Source organism: Bos taurus, chromosome X, assembly GCF_002263795.3.
Source record: "Bos taurus isolate L1 Dominette 01449 registration number 42190680 breed Hereford chromosome X, ARS-UCD2.0, whole genome shotgun sequence".
In the NCBI taxonomy this organism is placed as follows: Eukaryota; Metazoa; Chordata; class Mammalia; order Artiodactyla; family Bovidae; genus Bos; species Bos taurus.
In genome coordinates, this window is record NC_037357.1 from 87,631,043 (window position 1) to 87,650,773 (window position 19,731).

General features: G+C 41.4%; 1 protein-coding gene across 1 annotated transcript in view; it reads left to right on the plus strand.

The window, feature by feature from the left end:
• The first annotated feature begins 3,881 nt into the window (after nucleotides 1–3,881).
• Nucleotides 3,882–19,731, plus strand: part of CLCN5 (chloride voltage-gated channel 5) — a 183,192-nt gene continuing 167,342 nt past the window's right edge. The window contains exons 1-2 of the mRNA XM_005228180.5: nucleotides 3,882–4,007; nucleotides 6,468–6,624. Of these exons, the coding sequence (XP_005228237.1) occupies nucleotides 6,609–6,624 (16 nt within the window). The 5' untranslated portion in view covers nucleotides 3,882–4,007; nucleotides 6,468–6,608. The remainder of the gene's footprint in view (nucleotides 4,008–6,467; nucleotides 6,625–19,731) is intronic.

Here is a 19,731-nt window from a genome sequence, read left to right on the forward strand (position 1 = left end):
ATCCCCAACAGGAGCCCTTCAAGCTGTCAGCGGTCAGTGGCGACACTACGTGGTCATATTGGTGCACTGCAGCCTTCATACTCTCCATAAATCACTCCTGAACAAGCCCCCCCCCCCCCAAAGAAATCTATATTCCAAGTAAAGCCAGTATTTTGCTCGCTTTACAGTGGTAGCTTCCAACCAGATTGCCATCCTTCAACTTACCTTTTTCTTTCTCACAGGAAAAGGCATCTTTTCCCAGCTTGGCTTGCATCTCATCTCATTTCTATCTCCCCATGTATTTTACTCCATTATTTATCCCCTCCTTTTCTTGCCTCTTCAATTTCTGTTCCACTAGTGGATCTTCCTGCTCAACCTAAAATAGGCGCTGGTTTCTCCTATACTGCAATGACAAAAACAGATCAACTAACCTACCTCTCCATGAACATGGACCTTGTTAAAGAAGAGTGAAATGGCAACCCACTCCAGTGTTCTTGCCTGGAGAATCCCAGGGACAGGGGAGCCTGGTGGGCCGCCGTCTATGGGGTCACACAGAGTCGGACACGACTGAAGCAACTTAGCAGCAGCAGCAGACTTACTGTGGAAATCATATTGCAATATATACAAATAGTGAGTCATCGGCACACCTGAAACTCATATAATGTTAAGCGTCAATTATACTTGAATTTTAAAAAAGTGCTCCAATAAAGGCATTACCTTTCTCAAAAACTTTAATTCCTTTTCAATCACTTTCTGAATTAAGTATAAATCTAAGTCCAACATTCAGGATCCTCCAAGAATGGGCCTCAATTTTTCTTGTGGTTACATCTCCTACAACTTCTGTGCACTTCTTTACCCTAAGCTTCAACCATAGATGACTATTCACAGGTCCTCATATGTGATTCCCTGCCTGCACACCTTTGTACAAGTTATCACCTCCCATTTACCATCATCAGAGGACTCAGCACAGTTCAGTTCAGTTGCTCAGTCGTGTCTAACTCTTTGTGACTCCATGGACTGCAGCATGCCAGGCTTCCCTGTCCTTCACATGTCTCCTGGCGCTTGCTCAAACTCATGTCCATCAAGTCGGTGATGCCATCCAATCAGCTCATCCTCTGTCCCTTTCTCCTCTGGCAATCTTTCCCAGCATCAGAGTCTTTTCCAATCAGTCAGTTCTTCGCATCAGGTGGCCAAAGTATTTGAGCTTCAGCTTCAGCATCAGTCCTTCCATTAAATATTCAGGACTGATCTTCTTTAGGATTGACTGGTTGGATTTCCTTGCAGTCCAAGGGACTCTCAAGAGTCTTTTCCAATACCACAGTTCAAAAGCATCAATTCTTTGGCACTCAGCTTTTTTTATAGTCCAACTCTCACATCCATACATGACTACTGGAAAAACCATAGCTTTGACTAGATGGACCTTTGTTGGAAAAGTAATATCTCTACTTTTTAATATGCTGTCTAGGTTGGTGATAGCTTTGCTTCCAAGGAGCAAGTATCTTTTAATTTCATGGTTGCAGTCACCATCTGCAGTGATTTTGGAGCTCCCCAAAATAAACTCTCCCACTGTTTCTATTGTTTCCCCATCTATTTGCCATGAAGTGATGGGACCGGACTTGCATTCTTTTTAGTTACTTGTGGCTATTCCCCTGGACTTCCCAGGTGGCGCCAGTGATAAAGAACCCACCTGCCAATGCAGGAGATGTAAGAGAGGCGGGTTTGATCCCTGGGTAGGGAAGATCCCCTGGAGGAGGGCAAGGCAACCCACTCCAATATTCTTGCCTGGAGAATCCCATGGACAGAGGAGCTTGGAGGGCTATGGTCCATAGGGTCACAAAGAGTCAGCAATGACTGAAGCAACTTAGCACACAGTATTTCTCCCAAAGACATGCTGCAGCTATAAGAGGATAACAGCCCCCTTATTTGAGTGACCACCATGTTTTTTACTCACTGAGAAACTTTTGTTTTTGACAATCATAGGCTATCAGGAATTTTACTGCTTGAAATCATATCGGTGAGAATAAAACATTCCACATTTGTCTGGAGCACAGAAGTTTCTTGGACCCAAAGAAGCAGCCTCAATTTCCAATCCAGGTGTAGAGCTTCAGATAAGGGGTATTTGAACATTCCATATCTATCTTTACTTTGTGGTTCCCAAGGAAACAGGATTCTGGGTTCACTTCGAAGTCCAGACCTGATATTGACCCCTTCAGACAACCCCACTTCAAGCTTTCTAAAACAATGCTCCATCTAAAATTCACTGAAACTCCACCCTTCCCCCAACACCATAATGACTCTTTTGTTTGGTGAGATGCCCCAGGGTTTCTCTTGTGTGCAGACTCTCTTGTTGCAATGGGTCAAAAAACTGGACTTTTCTGATTATAGATTTGTCGTTGGTGGCCTAGAGCTGACTAGGCTAGGGTACATACAGGTTTTGTATCTCACACCACTTTGCTTGTCCAGAGTAGTAGATAAAAATTATTCACTACAGTAGACTCTGAATTAGAGTACTGGGGTTCTAGTTAGACTACCTGGATTGATTATACAAATTCCAGCCTCATTTCTGCCAAAAAATATTTAGCTGGATCATGTTAAGTAGGTCAACACACCCCAATGGCCTGTTTTCTCTTCTGTAAAATGAGGGGCTATTTCTTCCAAACCTAGGGCTTCAGAGTCAGGTAGGCCTAGGTTAGAATCTCAGTTCTACCCCTTTCTAGTTCTGTGATTTTCTGCTTTCCTGAGTCTCTGTTTTGTAAGTATTAAAAATGGAGACAATACCCAAAACCGTACTGTGGATTTTTCAATATTACTATGAGGATCATGTTGGCTGTTAGAAGCATTACTGTGAACCCGGACAAACTTTCTGTGCCTCTGTTTTCTTACGAATAAAAGTGGAGAAATAATAGTACACACCCCAGTGGGGTTATTGTGTGCATTAAATAAGATGAAAAAAAGTAAAGGGCTAGAACAGTGCCTGGCATATAATCAGAGGCTCAAAATAAGTGCGTGCGTGCTAAGTCGCTTCAGTTGTGTTCGACTCTTTATGACCCTATGGGCTGTAGCCCTCCAGGCTCCTCTGTCCATGGGATTCTCCAGGCAAGAATACTGGAGTGGGTTGCCATGCCCTCCTCCAGGGGAACTTCCTGACCTAGGTTCTCTTACAACTCCTGCATTGGCAGGCAGGTTCTTTACCACTAGCGCCACCTGGGAAGCCCAAAATACGTGAGCTAATGTGATATACCATCAGCTTCCCTGATGGCTCAAGCGGTAAAGAATCCGCCTGCACTTCAAGAGACACAGGAGACGGGGGTTCGCTTCCTGCGTCGGGGAGATTCCCTGGAGGAGGGCGTGGCAACTCTCTCCAGTATTCTTGCCTGGGATATCCCACGGACATAGGAGCCTGGCAGGCTATAGCCCATGAGGTCGCAGAGTTGGACGCGACTGAGCACAGCACACACAATGTAATATACTTATTACATTAGCTCAGGTATTTTGTGAGCCAGAAGCTCAGGAGAAACAGTTTAGTTCTAAGGACAAACCACAAAACCGTACCGCAGGCTCGAAACAGTGAAACATAAAGCAGCATTTATTTTCCAAAAGCAACTGACACGCCCAGCACTGGGCTAGGATCCGCCCAGTCCTTATTAAATATGGCAGCGAGCAAGGCCGACCTACTGCGGCTGCGCGCACGGAAACTCCGCCCTGCACCGCCTTCGCCTCGGCTCTCCCCGCCCTGCTGACTCCCGGGCGGGGATCACCTCCTCCCCACCTCAGCTGAGGTGTGGGGAGAGTGCTGGCTGGGGCGCGCACGCGCAGACGGCGGCCGTGCTTGGCAGATCTTTGCGAGGCGCCTGTCACATGAGCCGCGGGCCCGCTCCGCTCCCCCTCCTCCTGGCTGGGCTGTGAATGAAGCTCTGCCGGCTACGTGGGGCGCTAGCTCAACTTAGTGTCCCGGACGCCAGAGCCGACTGAGCGCTCGGCCCGCCGGCGGCGGACACGGGCTCCGTCGCTCCGGATCTCGGCGACAGGTAAAGACAAATGGGCTGTCTCTACCGCAGCAGGTCTTAGGCGGGCCGCTGGTCCCCGGCCCACCCCCAGAGAACCCCCTGGGCTCAGAGACACAGGGGAGGCGCTCCCCCGCTGCCTCGGCCCCCGGAGATGGGGGTTCCCTGTGCCTGGCCGCCACCGCCTGGCACTCGGAGGAGTTAGAACGGCCAGTTCTAGCCAGTGCAGGGCGGCATCTTCCAGGGAGCCCAGCCCTATTCTCCGAGCCAGGGTCCCTGCGCTGTCCCAGCGAAGTTTCCTCGCGGAGCCGCGCCAAGCCCGCCCAGCTTTTGAATGGGGGAGGGAGGTTAGCTGCAGGCGTCCCCTTTCCACGATTGGGGCAGGGTGGCTTTGGCTGGTAAAACCTCGTCGAGGCCCCGTTCTTATCCATCCTGCTCTGGGCTGGCAGGTTTGTGTGGGTCGTAACGAAGAGGAGTCCAAGCTCTCGAAAAAGTAGTTGCTTCATTTTCCTTTTCCCACTTAACGCGGGGAGCTGGTTTTCTCCTGACTTTACAGGCTTGCGCTCGAGCGCCTTCTCCTCAAGGGAAAAACTTTTTACCTTCACGTTGATGTGCGTGTACCTTATTAATATTTCAGAGCAAATCACGTTTCGGGAGTGCCAAGTGAAGTTGTACGTGTGCCATATGATAACGTCAGTGTAAGCTACCCTGAATAAGTGAGGGAAATCCAGAAGTGTGAAGTATAAAAAGCCAGTAAGAATCTGCTTTATGCATACTTCATAGATTTATTAGCAGCTGCCCATGTTTGACTTCGGAGATGTTAAATTCTCCTGGTCCCATGAGGCGCGTATCAGTACTGCATGCTAAATAAGAGGAGAAAAAAAAGGCAAACCCAAACAAACTGCTCTAGGTTCCAGATAAGTCATCGAAGCAATTTTCCTGGTGATTCCATCCTGGGACTTTGTGAGTTCCTAGTTTCTTGGACTTCGCAAGCCTTTCCTTAGCCAAAGCATTGTCTTTTCTCTATTGGCTTCTTGGGGTTAGTGTGCACCTTCACACTTTCGTCCTTAAAAAAAGTCATTTCCATGAATAAGAGGGCTTCCCTGGTGGCTCAGACGGTGAGGAATCTGCCTGCAATGCAGGAGACCTGGGTTCAATCCCTGGGTCGGAAAGATCCCCTGGAGAAGGAAATGGCTACCCACTGCAGTAGTCTTGCCTGGAGAATCCCATGGACAGAGGAGCCTGGCGGACTACAGTCCATGGGGTCGCAAAGTGTCAGACACGATTGCGCTACTAAGCATACAACCATGCATGAATAATAATAGACAAAATGAGATTGGTAACTTGATATTTTTTTTATCTAGTTGATAGGTACCTGAGCGTTTATGTTACTCATTCCTCTTATATATATATTTGAGCTTTTCTGTTAAAACCTTGGCTAACTATCTGTTAAGTAAAACTCAAATCTAAAACAACGGCAAAAAACATCATTTAAAAAAGGCCAAAATGATGGCTGTCAAGTTCGTGTTAGTCTTTAGTGTGTCTGCTGTCAGCACTTTGACTTAGAGGGTGGAAGTGTTGCTTGTATGAAAGCTATGGAAATCGCAATCTACTTTGAAGTTCCCTGGGTCAAAAAGGTGAGGAATGTTTCTTAGAAAAAGCAGATCGGCTTGTATACTACATAAGGAAGACCACTCTAATACTTAAGAACTTGTTTAAATGGACAAGCAAAGTGTTTAATATAGTCATCTTCTAAATCAAACAAAGTAGTCAGACCTTTCATATTTTTCTCCCATTCCTAGTGCCTTTCATATCCTTTCAAGCAGTACTGTCCAAAGACTGAATTTGACATTTTAAAAATAGAAATTATCTGAATTAATTTGGTTTTACTTAAATTAATGTTCTCTTTTTACATTTTTCTTTTCCTTTGGTTCTTTTCCTTCCTGATTATAAAAGCAGTCTAAGCTCCTACAGGACATTGGCAAAATGTGAGAAAATATAATGAAGTGGAGAGGAAGCACCACGACCTTGAGGGCATGGCTGTTACACAAGATCCATTTTAAAACTTTAGTCCCAAATTTGCTCTCCTTTCTATGAAAAATTTTAATGTAGAGTTGGCCATTTTGAGGGTTGGGGAGGGCATTGGATATTATGCTGTTCTTCATTCCCCAAAATGTGCAACTTAGAGGTCACATCAAGAGACACTTAATAGTTATCTCATCTAGCCACCCATCCTTTGAGATTCTGAAACCTATGTACTGAAGATCCAGTGATTCATGCAGAATTGGACAACACTCAAGGGCAATATTAACTGACTCTAGATTTCCCCATTCTTTTTTCAGTGATACCTTGCTGCTTAGGTGGAAATATGACACTTGACTGTCTCTGCTTATGCAAAGAGAGGTCCAGAGAGGGACAGGAGATAATTTTCAAGGATTTGAATGTTTTTCATTTAGGTATTCGTTTTCTTGTTGACATTTTCAGGTTCCAGCTTGAGCATTCTGCAGAAAACAAGACGATACAGCTGCTGTTCTCTCCACATCCCAGTCGAGTCTCCCTACAAAACTGGGGGGTCTGGGAAACTCTGAGCTTGCTGACCTCAGCGTGGGAGAGAATAGGATCAAGATGGCCACGTGGCAGGGTAAGAAGTTAGTACTTACTCCTCCAACTGGTTTTTCCTCCTTCTCTATCCTCTACCACAACCCAAACCCCCAAGCCAGAGGCAGGCAGCCAGGCAGCTGTTTCTTTAATTTAACCGTTTGTCTTCGCCAGGACAAAGCTTTTTAGTTCAAAAGGACTTGCTGCTAGCTAGTTCCGATTATTTTAAAGTAGGAGTGAAGGGGTGTGTGTGGAGAGTAGGAGTAGCAGGAAAATGTCGTGCCAGGAGCATTTTCAAAGAACTGCCTTCATTTGAACATGTGCTCATGGGGGTTATAGGTCAGGAGATGGAGGATATTTTTTTCATATTTCAGTTTGTTTCTGGCAAATTTCCATCATAAGGTTCTCAAAGGTGGAGGAGACAGATGTCAGCACCTCTCTGGCTTTCTCTTCTCAATAAAGACTTTAAAGGCTATTCAATGTTATATGTTAATATTAATGCCTGTTCTAATACAATGGAATGACTTGAGAGCAAAGCTTAATGCTATCTTGCCTGATAGAGCACATCTCTTGTGAACCTGTGATTTCTTATCACATAAGTAACTTTCTTTTTATTTGTGGTGGGTTTTGAAGAGTATCAGAATCTCCAGGGATGCATGGGATTTTTATGTTTATCATAAGGGAGTATGAGTTTAAGAAATGATAGACAAACACTACGTAAATTGGTCTGTGACCCAAAAAAGGTTAAGAACCACTTAGATGGAGTAGAATGAAGGGAGCTCAAATGTCTAGAAATACTCAACAGGTAGGTTTGTTGGTGGTCTGATGTTTCTTTAAAAACTGTCTCCTGTTGGTTATGGCTGTAACAAGTATTTTTGATATGCTAGGGTTGTCACTTTAAAGATACTTGTTGAAATAAGATTCAGCCTATATGCCTGGTTTGACTCACCCAATGGGCATTTATCAGGAGAAGTTTGGATATTCTTGTTTAAATTCTGAGACATTCTTTAATTCAACAAGTAGAATATAGAAATGAGTAAGATGCAGAACCCTAGAGGGTTCCTTGTCTTATTGAGGAGACAAACTATATAAGCAAATAGTTGTGTTGGGTTGAATAAGTGTTATAATAGAGACGCAAAATGTGATGGATGCTCAGAGAAAAGCATAATGAACTGTGGGTTTTGAGCTGGCCTAAAAAAAATGAAAAATGAGTGGGAGTTTGCCAGATGGGCAAATGAGGGAATTGCATTCTGGGCAGACAGAGAAGCACTGTTTGGGAACTTCCAAGTTGCTCTGTTGGCCTCATGTGAGATGTGTGGGCCACGACCTCGGATGAAGCAGGAAAGGTAGTCAGAGGCCAGATGATAAAGAACCTTGTATGTCCTAGGAAGGATTTCACACTTTATCCCAAAGACAAAGATTCTAAACAGGAAAGTAACATCATCAGGTTTTGTTTTAGAAAGATTACTTTGGCAGCATTATTGAGGTAGGGTTGGAGCTGGAGAGAATGGAAACCAAGAACCAGTTGGAACGTTTCTGGTATAGTGGCTTAGGGAAGAGATGGTAAGGATCTGAGAAGAAGGAGGGGCAGCAAGGATAGAGAGAATGAGATGAATTCTGTGAACATTCTGTAATTGGATGTGGGAGGAACCGAGCCTGGGTTGACACCCAGTTTTGGGTGCCTGGGGCCAGTGGTGCCATTCATTGAGACGGGGACCATGAAAGGAAGTGACAGGGGTGTGGGGGTGGTGGGAAGTTAGTGTACTGCATTTGGTTTGGCCTGTTTTGTTTGAGATACTGTGAGCTGTCAGGTCAGTGTTTAAAAGACAGTGCTAAAAGTATGGAATTAGAGTTTGTGCAGGTGGGGAGCTAAAGTTGTGTTCCTGAGTGCATGCTAAATTGCTGTAGTCGTGTCTGACTCTTTGTGACCCTATGGACTGTAGCCCGCCAGGCTCCTCTGTCCATTGGGATTCTCCAGGTAAGAAAACTGGAGTGGGTTGCCATTTCCTTCTCCAGGGGATCTTCCCCATCCAGGGATCAAACCTGCGTCTCTTGCATTGGCAGGTGGGTTCTTTACCACTAGTGCCATCTGAGAAGCCCTAGAGTTTGTACAGGTGGGGAGCTAAAGTTTTGTTCTTAATGATGCATAAAAAGTATGTGTTTTCTTTCTGTTTAATGGAAATGTCATTAGTAAGTTAATGATTTATAATAAAAACACTTTAATGGATAACAGTTCTTAATAAAAATGTCATAATTTCTTAATAAGTAATATATTTTGCTATCTCAGGCCCTGAAATTTGATCTGCTTAAAATCACATTGGAGGCAAACAGCTTTTCTAGCATTAATGAAGAAGAGGGGGAGTATTCCACAGAAGTAACTGCAACTCATTCCTTGTTTTGTGCAGCGTCTGAAGTGACAAGCTTAGTACAGTGATAGTTTGGGTGGCAGTATGGTAGAATAGTTATAAGTGTGGGTCTAGGTTCAACTGCATTGGTTGTGTCACTTGGTAGCTGTGAGACCTTGGGCAAGTCCCTTAATCTCTTTGTGTCTCATTTTTCTCTTTTGTAAAATGGGGATAACAATAGAACTCAACCTTGAAAGGTTGTTTGACGATTAATTAAGTTAATATTAAACAAAACACTTGGAACATAGTAAGTGCCATAAAAGTTTGTGCCACTGGTTTTAGTAGTAAGCCATTTAGAATATTGTCGATCATACAATAAGTGCTCAGTAAAATTTAGCAATGGGCTTCCCAGGTGGCTCAGTGGTAAAAAATCTGCCTGCCGAGAAAGATAAATACCATATGATCTCATTTGTACATGGAATCTAAAGAAGAAAAAAGCAGCTCACAGATTCAGACAATGGATTGGTGATTGCCAAGGATGTGGGGGTGGGGTTGGGTGAAACGTGTAAAGGAAGTCAAAAGGTACAAACTTCCAGTTATAGAATAAGTAAGTCATAGGAATGTAATGTATAGCATGGTGCTTCTAGTTAATAATACTCTAGTGTATATTTGAAAATTGCCAAGATAATCGATCTTAAAAGTTTCCATCACAGTAAGAAAATCTGTAACTGTGTATGGTGATAAAGGTAAACTAGACTCGTGGTGATTGTTTAAATATACATGCAAATACTGAATCAATATGTTATATCTCAATAAAAACTTATAAATAAAAAAAACCCAGAAGAATCCACTTGGCAGTACAGGAGCTACAGGTGACAAGGATTCAATCCCTGGATTGGGAAGATCCCTTGGAGGAGGAAATGGCAAAACCCACTTCAGTATTCTTGCCTGGAGAATCCCAACGGACAGAGGAGCCTGGTGGGCTGCAGTCAGGGGGTGCAAAGAGTCAGACACAACTGAGCGACTGAGCACGCACACACAAAATTCAGCAATAGCTGTTATTGTTACTAATACTCCTATTAGTATTACTACTGCTGCTTCTACTACTGTCATTATTATTTGCTATATTCTGGAATGGACCTGGGACCCCGTTCTGTGGAGGGAATTTCGGGTTGTCCTTGGAAGGCCTGTCCCACAGTAGTCTATTCGGGTCTTTTTTTTAAATTTATTTTTTATTTGGAGGATAATTGCTTTACAATGTGTTAGTTTCTGCTGTACAACAACATGAATCAGCCATATGTACACATATATCCCCTCCCTCTTTTGTTTGGGTCTCTATGTAGAGGTTTAGATCTGAAGAGATCCTTAGAAAATGTCTAGCCCAACCCTTAGAGGTTTAGTGACATGCCCGTGGTCAAATAGGTTAGTAGCAGTGACAGAACTAAAATTCAGGTCTCCTGATTCACTATTCCAATTTTTTTTATTGACTCTTGGAGCAGGGAATGTGTGGTTCTGTCCTCAGCTCAAGGAAGCTCTGAGTCAGTTTCTGCATCTGCTAGAGAAACTCTTCAGAGGTGGAGGAAGCCAAGTGTCGTTAGTCTCTCAGGTCAATGCTGTCTAGTTCCTCTGTGGAGAACTGGATCAGAATTCCCATACCTCTTAAACGTGGCCAACATAATTATTTTGACTTTGTTTGATGGAGTTCTCTAAGACGTTTCCTGGCCATTTTAAACAGAGTTTACTGAGCATAATTTAATATTTTTGATAACTCAGGGTCATCATTAATAGCATCAGTTTTATTGGCCTAATGGTCAAGAAAATATTGAAGAGAATACTAGCCAAATTGGGGTGGGATGGGGGTGGAGACTTGTGTTGTCAGGTGCCATTTATTTATGCAGTTAACATCCAGAGCCATTTGTGCACCAGGCACTATGTAGAGCCCTGGAGATGGCAGTGGTCAGGACACACAGGAATGGGCTCCGATGTCACAGAACTTACTGACGAGGATAAAAGTAGCATTTCAAGTTTATGAAATGGTTTATTTAACAAACATGCTGGAGAAACTTGGAAAAATGGCACCAATGTAAATTTAGAAGGATTAAAACAGTGTTTCTTAATAAAAGAGGGGGGTGCATTGGAAGTGCCTTTTAAAAATATTCCTGCTCAGTTCTCATCCCCTCAAATTGTGATTCAGTCTTAAGACCTGAGCATTTAAAGAAGTGCTGTAAGCAATTCTGATGCATAGTCCTGTTTGGGAACTGCTGCATTAAAGAATTAAAAGTTTAAAAAATGATAAAGGAACTCAAAAAATATAGGAGAATACTCACATAATTTGGGGGTAGGGAAGGTATTTGTATGCATAATATGAAAGGTAGACTAATGAAGAAAAAGTTTAATATAATCAACTATGTGAAAATTTTAAATTTCTACACAAAACTATGTGAGAACTTGAAAACAATTGCAAAAAGACTCATTATCCTTAATATATAGACTCACAGCTTAATAAGAAAAATACAAGTATTTTACTAGAAAAATGTGCAAAGGATGGGAATAGGAAAATACATAAGCAGAAATCCAGATGGCCAATAAACGAAAAAATGTTCTGTCTCAGTAGTAGTCAAAGAAAGGGGGAATCAAAATGGCATACCATTTTCTCCAATATAATTTGCAGTCATTAAAAAGAAATGACAAAATGCAGCTTTGACAAGGACACAAGCAAGTAGGCATTCGCGTACACTTCTGGTGGGAATGTCAATTTGGCAATATTTGTCACAAGCTTTAAAAAACATGTTTATCTTTTCACCCAGCAATTCCTTTTCTTGGATTCATCCTAAGGAAATAATGAAGGATGTGCAGAAAGATGTATCAATAAGGATATTGATTGTAGCATTTTCTAGTGGGGAAAATTGATAACGCTTGCATTCTGATGCATTGATACAGTGGAATACTGTAATTACTAAAATGTTAATGTGGATTAATTATACTTATTAAGATAGAAGTGGGTTCACAATATGGTGTTAAATGGTAGGGGTGGGAAGCACATCCCAAATTATCAGCAGTTAAAAGTGTGGGCTCTGGGCTTAGAGCTAGATGGAAATCCCAGCTTTATGAGCTGCATGGTTTTGGGAAGTTACTTACGTTGTGTCCAACTCTTTGTGACCCCATGGACTATACAGTCCATGGAATTCTCCAGGCCAGAATGCTGGAGTGGATAGCTGTTCCCTTCTCCAAGGGATCTTCCCAACTCAGAGATCGAACCCAGGTCTCCCACATTGCAGGAGGATTCTTTAACGTCTGAGCCACCAGGGAAGCCCATCCTCAACTTCCACATTAGTTAAAAGAGGGATAAAATAGAAGTGAACCTAACAGTTCCCAACCTGTATGTCCGTTAGGATCACCTGGGGATCTTTAAAGCCCACCCAAGCCCAAGCCTCACCCAGACCGATGAAATATGAATCTCTAGGAATGAGATCCAATGCTCAGGGATTGAGGCCCACCAGGTGACTCCGGTGTGCAGAGGAATTGGAAACTGCCGAGTGAATCTGTAGGGTGGTTGCAAGGATTACATCAGAAAATGATGAGAGTAAAGTGAGTCAGAAAGAGAAAAACAAATATCGTATTAACACATATATGTAGAATCTAGAAAAGTGGTATAAATGAATTTATTTGTAAAGCAGAAATAGAGACACAGACACAGAGAACAAACTTATAGATACCAAGGGTGGAAGGCTTGGGTGAATGGATTGGGCGATTGGGATTGACATATAGAAACTATTGATACTGTGTGTAAAATGGATAACTAATGAGAAACTACTGTATAGCACAGGGAACTCAGTGCTCTGTGGTGACCTAAATGGAAAGGAAATACAAAAAAGAGGGAATATACATATACATATAACTGATACACTTTGCTGTCCAGTAGAAACTAGCACAACATTGTAAAGCAACTATACTACAATTAAAAAAAAAAAAAAAAAGAGTCCAGTAAAAAGCGAGAAAAAAAGAAGATCACAGTGCCTGGCATATGGTAAGTACTCAATACATGGTAACTATTATTAGTAACTGTTACTTTTTATTATTAGTAGTATCCCATATTAATATATGTGTCACGTCCATATATGTTTCATACAAAGAAAAGCCTAAGGGGATAGACACCAAAGTATTTTTTAAAATGCGGTTGACTTTCTTTTTGTTTATTTGTATCTTTTAATTTTTCTGTATATAACATAGATTCCTTGTTAATTTTTACAAGTATAATTTCTGAAGGAACTATCAGATATATGTACACAACTTTATATACTAAGGTATTTATAAATGGTGACAAACTAACATAGGGGAATGTTAGTCAATTACGACAGGTCCACAGAGTAAAATATCAGGCTATTAAAAATCAAGACCAATGCCAAAGAAAATCTTCATGGTATAATGGAAGAGTATGGGATTATTCTATTTCTGTCTTTTCAATGTAACTGGGAGTTTATGTATATCTCTGTGTGTTTACATCTGTATACCTATGAATGTGATGATAAATACAGAATGGATGGAAATGATCCAAAGTTGTTGAACTGGCTGTCCCCAGGTAGTAGGATGCATTTATATTTTTTCCCTTTTGTACTTGTATTTTCCACATTTTATATAATAAATATGTATTTCTTTTAAATCAGAAAACAAGTTATTTGGAAATGAGGTATAAAATAGCAGTGCGTCCAACAAGGAAAGAAGTGAATTGTGTGGGCTTCTAGACAGCTGTTTCAGCCTTTCTGTGCCCTCGACCTCCAAATAAAAAACAAAACACACTAAATCCCTGAGGGTTTTGTTAGAGCAGTTTTTTTTTTTTTTTTTTTATATTAATTCTTCCTTAAGTATTCTTGTAATTTTTGGCTGTCTCTCCTATTGACTCCAAAAAAACTCTTTTGAGAGTGAGACTGGGGACAGGAAAAGTGTGCAAAAATGGGGAAATTACACTTAATCTAGTGTGGGAGTTACATAATGAGGTGAAGTGGCAAAATATGTCCGGGTAAGCATGAAAATAAAACAGATGCAGCGAGAAACTGTTCTGTTGGCTTCAGATCCGAGGGAAGTAAATTTCAACCTTGCAGTTTTTTTTTTTTTTTTTTTTTTTTTTTTAGCGCATCACAGTGTATTTGTAAACATTCTGGTGATTTAGCTAACACTTGGGCACCAAGGGGAGCATCACAAAGCAGTCAGTGAATTGATCACAGAGTTTCAGTGTGAAATCTCGATGGCTGTGTGGCTTGATGATTGGACCACCATCACCTAGGAAAAGCCATCTGGTCCTGTTCTGTTGACCAAAACGTTAGTATGTGTTTGACTCTCAAATAAAAGGGATGGTGTTAGCACAGGAGTAAAGAAACCGAGTCTTCACTCCCCTCCTTTTTTCTCTGGTGCAGTGTCTCAGCTATGGCAGGTACAGGAAATGAGTTCTTCGTCTCTCTGCATTATTGCCCTACCACAATTCCTCAGTGGGGCAGAATGGGATGGGCTATGGATTAAGATGAAAAACACTGAGTAGGGGGTAACCAAAAACAGACTTTCAGAAAATTTTTCTCTCAGAGCCAGCTATTCCTTCCCAAGCATCCAGTGTGGAAGGAACATGGGCCTTGGAATCCGGTACACCTGCATTTGAGCCCATTTCTGCCAGTTGGTAACCAGAGTTCCCTAAGCTCCAAAAGCCTCAGTTATGTCCTCTGGGGTCAAGTGTAGTCTCTGGAGACAGACTCCCTGGGTTTGTATCCTGGCTCTGTTGCTGCTAGTTATAGGCATTACTTCATCTCTTTGGGCCTCACCCTCTTCTGTAAAATGGGGTTAATAATAATCATACTTCAAAGGATATATTGCGTCACTCTGTACTATTTATAATTACATGTGAATCTACAAATTATGTTTTTATCTCAATATAAAATTTTAATTAAAGAGAATGGGAAGAAAGACTTTCTCCTCCATAACAATAATAGTGTTCACACTCAAGGAATTATCACCTATACAATACTTTTATGTAGTTTATAGCCTATAATTATTTTTTTTCAATTATCCTAAAGTATCTTTTATAGCATTTTTGAGGAGGCATTTGGTATCCAATCAAGGGACAAGTATTTGATTATCTGTCCCTTTCGTTCCTGTTTCTTTGTTTCATTGAGATACATTGACAGTTTTGAAGAAGCCAGAACAGTTGTCGTATAGAAAACATTCCTCAGTTTGGCTTTGTGTGATTGTTTTCCTGAGATTAGATTTGAGTTCTGTGTTTTTGGCAAGAAATTTACATAGGTGATGTTGAGTACGTCCACTGCATTACATTTTGGGTGAAGACATGTAATGTCAGTTTACCCTGTTATTGGTGATGCTAAAGTAATCATTTATTAAGGAGGTGTCTGCCATATCTCTTCATTGCTGAGGTTCTGTTTTTTATAGGTAATTAATATAAAATATCTTTGGCATGGTACTTTAAGACCTTATGAATATCCTGTTTCCCAAATCATTCCTCCAACAGTTTTAGCATTAATTGGCAATCTTTACTCGAATTTCTGAAAAGCAATACTTTTTCTAATTTTATCATCCCTCATTTTTTTTAAACTGGAATTCATCTATAAGGAAGTGCTCCTCCATATTTTATTTTTTATTTAACTATAGTTGATTTACAGTATTATGTTAGTTTCAGGTGTATAGCTTCAGATTCTTTTCCATAATAGGTTATTATAAGATACTGAATATAGTTCCTTGTGCTATATGGTAAATCCTTATTGTTTATCTATTTTATTTATAGTGATGTGTATCTATTAATCCCATACTCCTAGTTTGTGCCTCTCCTTCTTTGGTAACCATAAGTTTGTTTTCTCTGTCCGTGAGTCTGTATCTCTTTTGTAAATAAGTTGATTTGTATTATATCTTTAGATTCCATATGTAAGTGATATCATATAGTATTTGTCTTTGGTTGACTTATTTCATTTAATATGATAGTCTCTAGATCCATCTATGTTGCTGAAAATGTCTTTATTCTTTTTTATGGCTGAGTAACACTTGATTGTATATATTTACCATATCTTCTTTATCCATTCATTTGTCAATGGACATTTAGGTTGCTTCCATGTCTTGGCTGTTGTAAATAGTGCTGCAATGAACATTGAGGTGCATGTATTTTTTCAAATTCGTTTTCACATTTTTCATATATATGCCCAGGAGTGGGATTGCTGGATCATATGGTAGTTCTACTTTTAGTTTCTTAAGACACCTCCAGACTGTTTTCCATAGTGGCTGCACCAATTTACATTCCTACCAACAGTGTGGGGCTCCCACAGTTTTTAAGAGAAACAAATTGCATCCCAAAAACAAATGCTCATTTTTTTCCTCCCGGGAAGTTTCTTTTTTAATTGTGGTAAAATACACATAAAAATTGCCAGTTTAGCTATTTTAAAGTACACAATTTAGTGACATTTGGTACATTCACAGTGTTGTGAGTACTCTTTAGTTCCAGGACATTTTCATGACATTTCCAAAAGGAAATCCCCTACCCATTAAAAAATAATAATCATGTTGTCCTTTTTTATTATCATATCCTTTTGCATAGAATAGTGTTTCCCTCACACAGTTGTAGGTGACAGTGAGAATCACCAAAATGCCTGGCCTGTCATGGCTTTTTCATTGTATTATAATTGTAACAGAAAGAAAAAAATCACTATGCTCTTACAGGGATGTTTTTCAACTGGAAAGAATCTTCTGTTTCCAGAGTCTCATCTTGCACAGGAAGAAACTGAGGCCCAAGGAGACTCATTCTGGTCATACAGCTGTCACATGGGGCACAGAGCCAGGATTAGGCCCCCAGCTTGATAATCAGTGCCAATCTGGGTGCCTGTTTAGCCCTACTGCATTACACTGCTACCACTTCCGCAGGCTTGTCTATTTTATAATTTTCTGCTAAATGTTTGTCTTTTCCTACTGTTGCTTTCCCTGCTTTATTGCTGTTTTGAAAAGTTTGGTTTTTTTCCTCCCCAAAGAATTGCTTTGTCATGGAGTCTTCCAGGATGTGTTTTTTTCTTCCTGTGCCTCTGTTAGCATTTTTGAAATAAACTATAGGTTCCTTAGGTTTTAACCAGAATTGTGATTCAAAGCTTCCTGTTTCATGTAACACTGTTCTGTGTGTGGTGGGGCAGGGGGAGGGAGGCCCAGAAAGTTTCACTATGGGTGGCAACAAATGTCAGATTTTTCTTCTTCCCATCTTCTATTTTTTAAAAAATTAATTTATTTTATTTTTGGCTGTGTTGGTTCATTGCTGCACACAGGCTTTCTCTAGTTGCGGAGAGCAAGAGCTACTCTCTATTTGCCGTGCATGGGCCTCTCATTGCAGTGGCTTCTCTTGTTGCAGAACAGGGGCTCTAGGCGTGTAGGCTCAGTAGTTGCGGCACACAGGGTTAGTTGCTTTGTGGCATGTGGAATCTTCCCGGACCAGGGATCAAGCCCTTGTCCCCTGCATTGGCAGGCAGATTGTTTACCATTGGACCACCAGGAAAGTCTCCTACCTTCTGTTAACATGCCGGTATTTATAGACCTGTTGTCAGACCAGAGAAGCTGTTGAGGAGTTAACAGGGTTGGTAACTCCCTAGTAATGGCATATCTTCATGCTTTTCAACCCAATACCATTCAGGTGTGAGGTAGCATTTTATTGTATTTATTTAGGATTTCTGCCCTTATTACTTCCATGAAGAGCATCACAGAATCCACTGCCCTCCCTTGGCCTGGCCTGACCTATGTGTGGCCATCTGTGACTAAGCACTGAATATTCCCAGGTTGAAGTCATGATCTTTCCTATTTAGCTTGAGAATGATGAGAGGCAGATGAACAAGGGAATGGGCACTATCCAAATGCCAAACTCTGCCAATGGCTTCTTTTCCTTGGGTTCTGGACCCTGGTAACCAATAATAATAATAGAACTTCTTATATTCGCTATACTGCTTGATCCACTATCCGCCCAGATATTAAAGCCAAAAGTTTGTATGGCATCACATGGTCCTTGCCATTCCCCACATACAGTCTGGTCTTGATGGCCTAAAGCATTTCAGTAGGTCACATTCCTGGCAAATGTCTACTTATCTTTCAATCATCAGCTCAGAGGTCATCTCTTTTCTGTAGCCCTTCCTGAAACCCTGCCTATCCTCTGGTAAAATTTGCTTCTTTGTGTATTTCCCCTCTATATTGTATATCCCTTGAGGGCATTGACTATTTTTGTTCAGTACTTTTGTTTTTGTGTCTTCCGTATGCCAGACATTGTGTTGGGTGGGTGCTGGGAATATAGTAGTGGCCACAAAAGTCATGATTCTTGTCCTTCTAAGCCTTGAAGTCATGTGGGAAAGTTGGAATGCAAACAAATAAATGCACAAATGTTTCATTATAAAGTGTCATGAGTGCTATAACATCCTCTGAAAAAGAATAATAAACGAGACATAATTTTTTGGGAGGAAAGGTCTTGGGAAAAGTGACAGGTTTGGCTGAGGCTGAAAGATAAGCAGGAATTATCCAAGCGAAGAGTTGAGGGAAGGGCATCCCAGGCAGAGGAAACAAAGTGGAAATCCCTGAGGTGGAAAGAACCTGGATTCTTCCCTAGCACAGCCCAGTGGGGCTGTACCATAGGGAAGAAGGTACAAAGGGGCATGGGATGAAATTGGAAGGAAGGGGGACTTCCCTAGTGGTCCAGTGGTTAGGACTCGGCACTTCCACTGCAGGGGGCACAGGTTCGATCCCTGGTTGGAGAACTAATATCCTACATGACAAGCAGTGCAGCCAAAAAAAAAGAAAAAAGGAAAAAAAGAAGAAATTGGAAGGGTGAGCAGAGGACTGGTTACTGGTCACATAGGGTTTCATAGGCCATGTAACCAAGTATCCTAAGTGCAGTGTGGAGGCTTTGCAGATAGATTGGACAGAGCAGGGTATCAGTGAAGGAGAGGGGAGTGTTTCTATCACTTTTTTAAAAAATTAATTTTAATTGGAAGATAATTACTTTACAATACTGTGATGGTTTTTGCCACATGTTGACATGAATCAGCCATGGGTGTACATGTGTCCCCCTATCCTGAACCTCCTCCCAGCTCCCTCCCCACCCCATCCTTCTGGGTTGTCCCAGAGTACCGGCTTGAGTGACCTGCTTTGTGCATCGAACTTGCACTGGTCATCTGTTTTACATATGGTAATACACATGTTTCAATGCTGTTCTCTGAAATCATCCCACCCTTGCCTTCTCCCACTGAGTCCAAAAGTCTGTTCTTTACATCTGTGTCCCTTTTGCTGCCTTGCATATAGGATCGTTGTTACCATCTTTCTAAATTCCGTATATATGTACATTAATATATAGTGTTTGTGTTTCTCTTTCTAACTTACTTCACTCTGTATAATAGGCTCCAGTTTCATCCACCTCATTAGAACTGACTCAAATGCGTTCCTTTTTATGGCTGAGTAATATTCCATTGTGTATATATACCAAAACTTCCTTACCTATTTGTCTACTGAAGGACATCTGGGTTGCTGCTTCCATGTCCTAGCTATTGTAAACAGTGAACATTGGGGTACTTGTGTCTCTTTCAATTCAGGTTTCCTTGGTGTGTATGCCCAGCAGTGGAATTGCTGGATCATATGGCAGTTCTATTCCCAGTTTTATAAGGAATCTTCACACTGTTCTCCATAGTGAATGTACCAGTTTGCATTCCTACCAACAGTGTAAGAGGGTTCCCTTTTCTCCACATCGTCTCCAGCATTTATTCTTTGTAGACTTTTTAATGAGATGATGCCTCATTGTGGTTTCG